Here is an 11,481-nt window from a genome sequence, read left to right as displayed (position 1 = left end):
GCTCCCTCTCCCATACATGATAATTTAATTGGTATGGAGTGTGACCTGGGCAACAGGATTTTTGAATCTTTCCAGGTGATTCTAATGTGCAGCAAAGTTTACCACTGTGTTAGTGAACTAATGTCCTCAACTCAGATATAATTGGCAGATTATGTAAAATGGTTTAGTATTTCACCCTTTATGACAGTGATAGTATCACTTCATTAAAGAAAGTCTTCTAAAATAGGCAACATTTTCTCAAAGTTAAACATACTACAATGGGATGAGAGGAAACAGTATCTTGGGAGAAGACAACTCTGCTGTTTACAGCCTATTTATAGTTCAGTTTTATTTTGTTTTTGATATGGAGTATTTTGCATTAAACAATCATGTTTGTTAAGTTCTCACTTTGGAAGTTGTGATACATTGTTTTTATGCTGAACTCACAGCATTACTGCTGAGTTGCAGTGTTGAAAAATATTGGTAGTTACGGGTGCTTAAACATGAAGTAGATACACATCAAATAAATCTCCCTGCTGCACTTGAGTTTTTTAAAGCTTTGGAGTTGTGATGAGAGGAAGCAAATCACTGCACTTGCCAAGGGTGAACAGTACCTTCTCATTCTCATTAGGACTGGCATCACTGTGCAGTGAGTACCTACAGAACGTAACAGGTTTTAATTATGGAGGACAATGATTATAACAAAGGCACTAAGTACAGATCAATCACCACAGAGGACTTGTACTGTGAATGGTTAAAAGCTGTAATAAAAGGAAAAGTTGCTGTGATGGCGGTGGAACTAAAAGTAGGGTTACTTTTGCCTCCCAAAAATAATGTGCACTGTAGTGCCCTCGTAAAGTAGGCCAGGAGACTTAAAAGTAAAAGGATCATAATATGCTTTGTAAATAACCCCAAAGCCAAAATTTTCTCTTTGGAAAGAAGTTTCTCTGATTATTTATAATTAAATGACTTGTTTATATAGTGATCAAAGATGCACTCTCCTGAGTGACGTAGGCAAGGAGTCAGAGGCAAGCCACAGGTAATGTACCAAGTGCCCCACCCCTTAACGTTCTGGCTTCATGGGCATCGCCTACTGGAACTGCCCTTTTATTGTCACTATATCAATAATCTCAGTGGCTTTTTCTTTGGCCTTATTTGCTTCGCCCTTCCTGCTGCACTTGATACTGTTGCCCACCATATCTTGAAATGTTATCTCATCTGTCCTGTTCATTAATTCTCTATAAACAGTCCTTGATTTCCATTGCTGATTCCTTTCCTCTCCACTAACCCTTATCTTTATATACTTCATGCTTTTCAGTCTTTATACTTAGAGTTCACTCAGAGTAGACCACTCCCCACCGAGTGGTTTTCAAGCCTCTTTCAGAAATTTTTATTTTGCTGTCTGTCACCTCTAATTCAGTAAATAAAAGTGAACTCAAATGTAGGTGAAGGAAGAGAGTGGTCCAGAGAGAAGCCATCGATGGAATGGCTCAGTGAGGTGTAGGTGCCTGGAATATCTGAGAAAATGAGATATGTCAATGTCTGTAGCCCACAAAAGCCTAAAAGGAGTGACAAGAGAATAAAGCGTGGGAGATGGGCAGAGGACTTGAAGTGTTATGCTTTGGACTCTCATCTTTTTAGCAAGAGATGCCATTGAAGAATTGAAAGCAATTGTGAGGGAGTAATGAAATTGGCATTTCAGAAAGCTCTCAGCTGGAAGCACAGAAAATGGACTAGAGGGAGGCTTGATAAAACAAAGCAGTAATAAAGGGTAGGGAGGATGGGAAAGGAAGCTATTTAGAAGGCACCATCAATAGGACTTGGTGAATGACTGATGTAAGAAGTAAGGGGTCTAGAATGGCCCTCAGGTTTCTTCTGGTATGAGTAATGGCTTGCTGGTAATGTCATTTGTTGAGCTAAAAGGAACAGATTCTAGATGGACAAGATTTCACTTGGTCATTCAGAAGGAAACAGCCAGTAGGCAATCAGATAAACCCATTTAAGACTTAAAAGTCTAGGCTAGAACAATAGATTTGGTAGGAGAAACCACATGCACAGAAGAGATTATCAAACAGTTATGTTGAAGTGAAATCATAATAGTAAACATTTAATAGAGTGCTTGCTATATGCCAGGCACTGGTTCTAAATCCCTAACATATTAACTCATTTAATTCTTACAACTAGTCTCTGAGGGAAAGAGCCCCAGAGACAGAATTTTGGTTAGGCACTAACACTAAATGGGAATGCAAAGTAGGCTAAGAAGAGTTGGTCAGGCAGGAAGTAAACCAGAAGAAGGGTATCATGGAAAACCAAAGGAGAATTTTAAGAGGTAGGCTGAGGCACAAGATCACATGAAAAAATGAAGTGTCTGTTTGATTTGACATTTACTTATTAGAGACCTCAGTAAGAACTGTTTCTAAGCCAGAATTCAGGCTGCAAGCTACTGAAGAGACAGAACGATGAGCTGTTAACTGTTGGAATGAGGAAATCAAAGAGGTGTGAAACGGGAGGAGATGCTGAGTACAGGAGGAAGGCATACCTGCCTCCTTTCTGAGACAGGCGGTAAGGTGGATGCTTGGGAATAAGTAGATGGTCTTATAGCAAGGGGTCCAGAAACGGAGGGAGTTCACTCACACTCATGACCTCCATGTTCTCTGTAAGAGGTATAGTGGTCATTTGGTAAGCAAGGTGGTGAAGGCTGGAACTGTTGCTGAAAGATGACCTAAGGAATAAATGGACAGATCATGTTCAAAAGCCTGGTGAGGCTGAAAAATGTAGTGCATCAAGCCATTGTTACATGGTTCTTCTCTAATATGCTGGACACAAAAAGCAAATATAAGTTATAATGATTTATAGTTTATAAGGGTTGAGATTAAAAGCCATACCACTGATAATTTCATATCAGCAGAAACACTCTGATCAGCATATAAGTCAACATGTATGTTCCCAAATCTAGACCTTAGGCGTACTTATTCTGAAGGAGACAGAAAAATATTCTGGTAGAGTGGTGGAGGTAAGCTAGGTAGCCTTGGCTTAACCTAATTAGAATTAATAATATAGCATGGGGGGAAAGAATTACTCACTTAAAATTTGTTTCTTTAGCTCTCCTCCATAGGACAAGACGTAGATTCTCAGGAAACATGTTATCAAAATCAATAAAGGTCTGAGTGTCAAATATGCTCAGCACTTGGGGAGGGGTATAGTTATGGTATAAGCTATCATCTTTGCTCTAAAAGAGTTATTACAGGACTCGACAAATGAAACTGCGGTGCCAAAGCATACAGTCCAGATTTCGAAAGCTGAAATATTTAGGAAATGTTTTAAAAGGAGGCAGAATTTGAGTTTAACTCCCAAATGGGCTAACAATCAAGTGAGTTTTTCTTTGAACTTTTATTATAAAGTACCATCAGGTATGTTTATGGAAAAGATAAAAGATTACGCAGGGAGCTCTTATACAGATTTGTCGACCTAAGTAGTATCTGATCAAATGCACAATTAAAGGCCACAAAATATTAAGTATCAGTTTATTTAAATTTCTAAAAGATGTAAAAATAGACAACTTTGCTTTGTAGTAGAAAGAGCATTAAGATGTGGAATCACAGGACCTAGTTTGGTGTGAAATTTGGAAATTCATGTAATCCCTCTGGGACCTCCACTTCCAAATTTGTAAAAACATTGTTCTTCCTAACCTTCAAAAGGTCTAACCAAGAAACAAATGGTCTGATTTGAAATATAAATTCTTTAAGTGTGGCCAACATTAAAATGGTAAACTCATTATGGTATGAAAGTAGAACATTATAGTTCCTGATAGTAATTAGAAAGGAAGTGGCAACATGCAGGTATTTGCCAAATATTAATGTAATGGAACAAAATAAGTAGAATTTCTTCACGCAGTAGTAGGGAAGGAGAAGTAGGACTTCTATTACTTAACTAAAACAATGTCTCTATACTAGCTTTTGAATATTGTTATAAATATCACCAGAGACCAAAACACAAGATAAATTTCATTTCTATATTTCAGAAAACCTACTTGAATACACTTTGAAACAAGAGTACAACAAAATAGAATATACTTCAAATGTTGAATATACAAACTATTATAGTTCAAATCTGAACACTGGTACTTTCCCTCTTAAACTTCAACTAAAACAAAAAAAAGAAAGAAAACTCCAGGTATTAGAGCTACCTGACAAAAATTCATGCTGAGCCTTAACTTCCAAGTGACGGTAGAACTGAAACTGATATGTCTGCACAGATGCCAGGGCTAAGTGAGTGACACAGGCATGTTACAGCAAAAGGCCAGAGCCAACTGTTAATTTGTCCACAATTAAGAAACTGACAGACTTAAACTACCATATAAAATGTTACATGTAAATTCTATAACAATACTGTGCTAGGTACAAGATTTTTAAAATTTTTCTTTTAATAAAAAAGCTTTACACAAACAAGCCATTAGCTTATTTCAATAAAGAAAACCGAAAATTAGTCTAAGGCCTTTGTTTTAAATCAGCTTAAGCTATATGATATATATAAAAAAAATTCGCACTAGATCTTTTTTGCTATCCTCTTTCTGAAGTTTTTGGATCCATCCTTCAATTCACATTCTAAAATACCTATATTAGCAGAGTCTCCACATAGCACCAGTTAAGTGAGTTCTGTGTGAACACAGTAATAATTGCTGGTATGCATATAAAATGCATCAAAAATTGCTATATGTAACAATGAGATCACCCATCCCAACCCCTCCCCACCAAAAACTATATAACCTCTTACAGAATGTTAGTGTTCCAAGTCTTAGTGTAACTTGATATTGTAGTGAGTTGCTTGGTCCCTCTCAATCCTTTTTCTTATTGATGGGTTCAGTTGTTTCCTACTGTAAGAGGCAGTTTTCTGTCAGCATCTCAATATGTAGTTCATTTCCCACTGAAACATGGGATAGGTAATTTATTTCCAGTAAGTTTGATTGTTTTCTTATATGCATTAAAAATGTTTTAAAGTCTTCTTTTGACTTTTCTTGATGACATCCCTTGCAAATATTTATGTTAGTACTATCACTAACAGTCTAAAGTCCATGGTAGAGCTGCTATTTTATTTCTCGCACGTCACTAGTCCTTCTGTTTTCATAGTCACAGGAAGGGCAATAGCTGAAGGCGCACTGACAACCACTACGTGGGTCACTGTCTTATTTCCATCTGCCGCTTTTTCTTCTTGTACCAGCTGCAAAGTTTTCACATCATGTTCCTGCTTTTTTGCCACTGCTTCTGATTTAACCTCTGGCCCTTTTATGACCGCACTGATAACTCGGGGAGGAGTCTGGCCAGATGCCTGTTGAGTAGGCACTGATAGTCTCATTACAGGTGTACCATGGGCTATTGAAACAGGGGTAAGTGCTCTCACAGCCAGTGGGGTTCCAACAATGTTAATGCTTCCTGATCCAGTCAGATTTGACTTTGTCTGCAGTTGACACTGTGCAAGTTGTGTTGCTGGGATGGTAATAATTTTGGCAGGCTGCATGGTGATTTTGTCTCCATTTTCAGTAGAAGCTGGCATCACAGTCGGGATTGTCTGAATAACTACCTTTGGAGAGGTTGCTGTTGTTGGACTAGTGCTGGTTATTAATGGTGCACCTGCATTAACTGACTGAACTGCCACAGTTGAAATTTTCTGACCCAACGATGTCATTACAACAGGTACTTGCATTGCCACACGAACTGTCCTAGTAGATAAAAAAAAAGTTGATTATATTTAATACTAAATTAGAAAATAGGTCTCATGAGCAAAAAGATGAATGCAAATCTAAAATGTACAAAACTAGTGCTCCCAAATCTTATAGATATACTGACAATCCCTGAAGTTTAGAATATAAAATACCATGAAATAAATATACTTAAAAAACTAAAGCCCAGGGCCGGCCCCGTGGCTTAGCGGTTAAGTGTGCGCACTCCGCTACTGGCGGCCTGGGTTCAGATCCCCGGCGCGCACCAACGCACCGCTTCTCCGGCCATGCTGAGGCCGAGTCCCACATACAGCAACTAGAAGGATGTGCAACTATGATGTGCAACTATCTACTGGGGCTTGGGGGAAAACAGGAGGAAGACTGGCAATAGATGTTAGCGCAGAGCCAGTCTTCCTCAGCAAAAAAGAGGAGGATTAGCATGGATGTTAGCTCAGGGCTAATCTTCCTCACAAAAGAAAAAAAAAAAAAAAAACTAAAGCCCATATTAAGTTCCATCTCTGAAACCATAAAAACCAATTCAGGTTAGATGAGACATCCACTTTAATAACAACAAAATACATTTAAAATATCAAGCACTCTTCAAAGTGCTGACAACAGTGGCTTCTTAGAATGCTAATATTAAAAAAGGAACATCATTTTTGCCAAGGAGCTTTCTAAAAAGTCAATACATTACACCTAATGGTTTTTTCCCTCACTTACCTTGGAGCTGCTGTTGCTGATACAGATGCGGTAGTAGTAGGAGACCTGGATGAAGCATCATGACCAGGGGAAGTGATATTCACAACTCTAGCTACACCCTTCTCTGCTCTGGAGCAGTTTAGAGACGAGTTTTTTCCACCACGAACAGAAGTTGCTGCTTTCAGGAGACTTTCTGCAGACAGTGACACTCGTTCTAATGATTTTTCATCAGTACCTGCTGCTAAATCTTCATTACAGGTTTCACTTTTGTCATCATCTATGACCACTATGTTTTTGGGCATATCCTTGAACTGATATACAAGCCTCTGTCCTTCAACCTTTGCAAGAATACCCCTTTGGTAATAATATCTGTAAGGGAAAAAGTACTAAATGAATCAAGTGTATTACATTTTTCCACCAAAAAAAAAAACACCATGTAGCATGGATACTAACAGAACATTCACTTATTCCTGTAAGAAATATGAAAAACGAGCTCTTACTGCCTGGATTGTTCAAAAGGCTAAGAATTTGGAGTAGGAATGAACTTGGAACCTGGTGCCATAGGTCATTTATAGCTTAAGATCTATAAAGTTGCTAAAAGTTCATTCTCTTTCTTAAAGGAAGTAATTTAACCTAAATAAAGAATATTTTACTGTATTTTATGGAGTAAAAATTCAACTCTGATTTACATACGTTATAAAAACAATCTGATGTTATGTGGAAAAATCACCTACGCCATGCGTAGTAGAGATGAATCTGTGGGATATGTGAATACTGTCACATAAACTATGTATGCATTGATACACATCCTAGAAGAAACCAAATACATTACAAACCATGTACATTACATTTTGTGGGTTTCTCAAACTGACAAAACTTATAGAGAAATTTTCATATCAAGATAAATCCATTACAACAAATTCGCAGGAGTAAAAAGCAAATTAACAATTTGGAAACTGTGCTTCCTTTGGGTTTAATTTTCTTAAAGGTCTACAACTTAAATTTCTATTAAGGAATAGTCCTAAGTGCAAAAGCACATTTTTTGCAAAAATGGATTCTCCAATGATATTGCAATTTTAGACCTCTAGACCAAACTCATCTCTTCCCATCCACCTCCAAATCAAAGAAGTTCCTAGAATATCCCCCCAAGTTAAAAGTTATAATAAAGGATTTTTAGAGCTCCTCTTTAAACAGCTAACAGACAACATAAAGAGATAAGTTTTGTTTGAAAACTCATTCTTTTGTGTTCTTACCTCAAAGCTCGACCCATAGTCTCATAGTTCATGTCTGGCTTGTTCTTATGCTTTCCCCAAAGCTTAGAGACAGCCTTTGAATCCACAAGCTTGAATATGCCTTTTTCTCTCTGAGTCCACTTAATGTACCGGGGACAAGTATTTTTATCTTGAAGTAGATCTAAAAGAAACTCCCACAAATAGGTTGTGTTTCCTTTGAAAACAATGATAGACATTGATCAAAAATTCATCTACATAATTAAATACGTAATTAAAAGCAAGTATCTAATTATGATGGATAAAAATCAATCCATTTATTACTGGTGAAACACAAATGTACTAAGTCTGTCATTAAGTACTTGACTATATCAGCAATCATTTGCAGTGTCAAATTGTGCTGTCTAGTAAATAACATATAAAGTATCTTTCATTATAACATAAAAATCCTAAATATACTTGTTTGTTGGTTTTTAAAAATAATACCCTATATGTTTCCAGTTACGATACTAATATAATAGAGGTTCTGGATTTTGTACTGTCATATATCACCCTACCCTAGATTTTGAGTTCAGTAAAGGCAATGGCATAATACATAGCACGAAGTGAACCTAAATTAAACAGAATTAAAGTTATTAATTTACAGATTTAAACTCTGAATAAAATAAATTTATTTGCACCTATATGTTTATTATATGATAAGCCCAAATTCCATGATCAAAATTCATCAAAAGGCACTTATTAATTTATTGAAAAGGTAAGCAATATGCAATGGAATTTACATAACTTTTAGGTATCAGTCCTAGGGCCTTTTTGTAAGAAACATACTTTTCTTTGATTCACCTATAGGCATGAACTATGAGGTACATGTCTTATAAAGTGCTAACTATCCATGACCCTTTAAACATCCTCTTTCATTATCCTCTGGACTACTAATCAATTTAGATTTGATAGCAATGAAAGCTACTGCTTCCAAAAACGGATTTTTCAAAATTGCTAATCTCTTTCTACTGATCAGTACAGTGAAGATAAGTAATATATTAGCAAGATTTCATTATATATGAACAACTCAGTTATTAAACACATCTGTGCTTCAGTCTTAAAATATTAACTCCTTAAACAGTAAATACTAAAAAGCGATATGGCAATTCCTTAAACTAGTCAAGTATTCATCAAATGTTAACTATATATAACATCTGATCCTGCTATAAGCAGGATATGAACATGAGGAAATATTAAAATATTTCTGCAGAATAAAATAACTTATTCATCACATACTATGCTTTAGTGTAGCAGAGAATATAGAGAAGCTTTTAAAACCTGGTCCCTGCCTCAAGGAATTTACGATTTAGTTGGGAAGGAAAAAAAAAAGTAGACAACCAGTTAAGCAACAATACAAGAAATAAACAACAGTTTGAAACAATATAAGATCTTTCACAAGGCAATGCATACTTATATTCCAAATGCATGATAGAAAATAATGTCCGGGATTTCAGGAGTGAAAATAAAGTGGATTGGTAAGACATCATGAAGTCCTGGAAGATGGGTAAGATTAGCATAGAAGAAAAGGAGGGAATCTGAGTAGGTAAAATAAGGAACTTAATCCCAAAAGGAAGAAAGCATCACTTTTTTTTCCTTTGGAAGGGGGGAAGAGTAGTGGGAAGTGGTTATGAGAAGACCAGGCTTTTCAGGCTACTGTCTTTCTTTTATTCCCTTCATAAGCCTCTAGGTGCAGAGGTTCTTAAATTGATGAAAGAACAGAAAAGAATCCTGAGGAGAAGATTAGAATACATATGCCACCACTGAGTCACCAGGTCATCTCTAGGCTCCTACTCACTATCCCTTTATTATCTTCAAATCCAGATCCAAGTAACAGGCTACATGGGAAGAACCTCTAAGGGGTGAGAGGCTTCCAAACTAAGCCACTGCTACTCAATAGAAACACTGATGCTCTTCTTCTAGCATTTCATTTTCATTCGGGATTTCCCTGAAAATTCAATAAATCTATTAACTCATGGTTGAGCCCAGTGTGCATCTCTTGACCTAAAAAGATTAACCTGCAACTTCACAATGTTACATCTGTGTCTCTGAAGCTCTATTACATCAGCATCAATACCTAAAAACTCTTACTATTAAACTGCATAACTTAAAATTACATCAAGATGTACAACTGGGAGATTTTTATTTTGTTTATGACCAGGAGATTATCAAGCCCTATGAGTGGATATAATAAAAATGAGCAAAGAACTTATTCTGGAAGAAATTTTTGTACAACATAGACAATGCCTTGTACATAATAAGGATCTTGATTCTTCCATGTCTGTTGAATTAATTAGAGTCATCAACATTCCTCTGGTTATTTTTAAATGCTCCACCCCCATCCCCAACTCAAAATTAATAATTCTATTTCTGGTTTTAAGGAAAAGAGAATTCAGAAAGGGAAGCCTTCTTTATCAGACAAGGTAATTCATTAAGCCTATGCAGACATTATCATAATTTTGCAGAAAAGGAAACACTGGTCGGATTTTTAATCCAGGTGTGACTTTAATTTTCACATTACATGTTGCCTGAAGTTTAGTAACATAAGACTGAAATTTTAATCCAAGGTGATTTTGATCGGTAAAAATAGGTCATCACAAAGTTTTCTCCAATGTTAAGCATAAGGTCTTTGAGTACAAGAGATACCACTGATGATAATTTTGTAAAACACAGTAATAGCGGGGCTGCCCCGGTGGCGCAGCGGTTAAGTGCTCGTGCTCCGCTGCTGGCGGCCCGGGTTTTGGATCCCAGGCGCATACCGATGCACCGCTTGTCAGGCCATGCTGTGGCGGTGTCCCATATAAAGTGGAGCAAGACAGGCACAGATGTTAGCCCAGGGCCAGTTTTCCTCAGCAAAAAGAGGAGGACTGGCGGCGTAGATGTTAACTGAGGGCTGATCTTCCTCACACACACACACACAAAAACAGTAATAACTGTATATTTACAGTTGAGCTTTCTAATATTTACTATTATGTTAGTTTTAAAGTTTTCAATATAAATTGGAAGATAAAACCTAAGATGTCAGAAATGTAAAATGACCAAAGACAGACAAGGAAATAAAAGTATCCTAAATCCGTTTCAAACTGAATTATCAGTTCCTGAATAAATGAGAGTTCACTGTAACTGGATTTTTTTGTCTAACTAAATTTATTGGTAGGCTTACTAGAGACTTAATTTTTTTTAAATAGAAACTTAATTTTTGCTTTAATTATTTAAAATTAGATATGTCAGACCATCTGTTGACAATGGAATAAATTTGAATATATTAACCCAAAATGTATCCAACTATTGAATATTGGTCTGAAAACATTTATTCATCGAAGTGATAAATTTTTAGTTATCAGAACACACCTAAAACCATTATTAAAATATTACTTGAAATCAACTTACCCAACAAATTAAGAGAACACAGAATGTGGGAGGCTTATTGCTATTTTTCTTTTTAACGAGAATATACAAATTCTAAAGCCGAAATATGTTAAATTTTTTGTTCTGACTCCCTACTGACATGACTGAAATTTGTTGACTAGGAAATTAAATTCAGCTTTCCTTGAATTATTGCATTGCTTCTATTAGTTAAGAAATTATGTATCAGAAATAAGCCTTAGCTGTAAACCACCCCCCCTTTTTTTGTGAGGAAGATTAGCCCTGAGCTAACATCTGTGCCCATCTTCCTCCACTTTATATGGGACGCCGCCACAGCATGGCTTGACAAGCGGTGCGCATCGGTGCGCACCCAGGATCCGAACCTGCAAACCCCAGGCTGCCAAAAGTGGAGCACGCACACTTAACCGCTATGCCACTGGGCTGGCCCCAGTA

The 11,481-nt window shown here is 36.7% G+C and overlaps 1 protein-coding gene across 20 annotated transcripts in view; it reads right to left on the bottom strand.

Moving 5' to 3' along the window:
* Positions 1-3,489: 3,489 nt before the first annotated feature.
* Positions 3,490-11,481, bottom strand: part of ELF2 (E74 like ETS transcription factor 2) — a 95,352-nt gene continuing 87,360 nt past the window's right edge. For 18 of the 20 annotated variants that reach the window (XM_087437617.1, XM_087437605.1, XM_087437608.1 and 15 more), the window contains 3 exons: positions 7,648-7,840; positions 6,416-6,763; positions 3,490-5,695 (listed from right to left, as the gene is read on the bottom strand). In XM_087437617.1, the coding sequence (XP_087293743.1) occupies positions 5,068-5,695; positions 6,416-6,763; positions 7,648-7,840 (1,169 nt within the window). In that variant the 3' untranslated portion in view covers positions 3,490-5,067. The remainder of the gene's footprint in view (positions 5,696-6,415; positions 6,764-7,647; positions 7,841-11,481) is intronic. The other 2 variants (XM_004426489.3, XM_004426490.3) reach the window with 1 other exon arrangement.

The sequence above is a fragment of the Ceratotherium simum genome, chromosome 12, assembly GCF_057802395.1.
Source record: "Ceratotherium simum simum isolate JZ-2026a chromosome 12, ASM5780239v1, whole genome shotgun sequence".
Lineage (NCBI taxonomy): Eukaryota > Metazoa > Chordata > Mammalia > Perissodactyla > Rhinocerotidae > Ceratotherium > Ceratotherium simum.
Note: the sequence above shows the minus strand (reverse complement) of the source record. Positions and strands in the feature narration are given on the sequence as shown.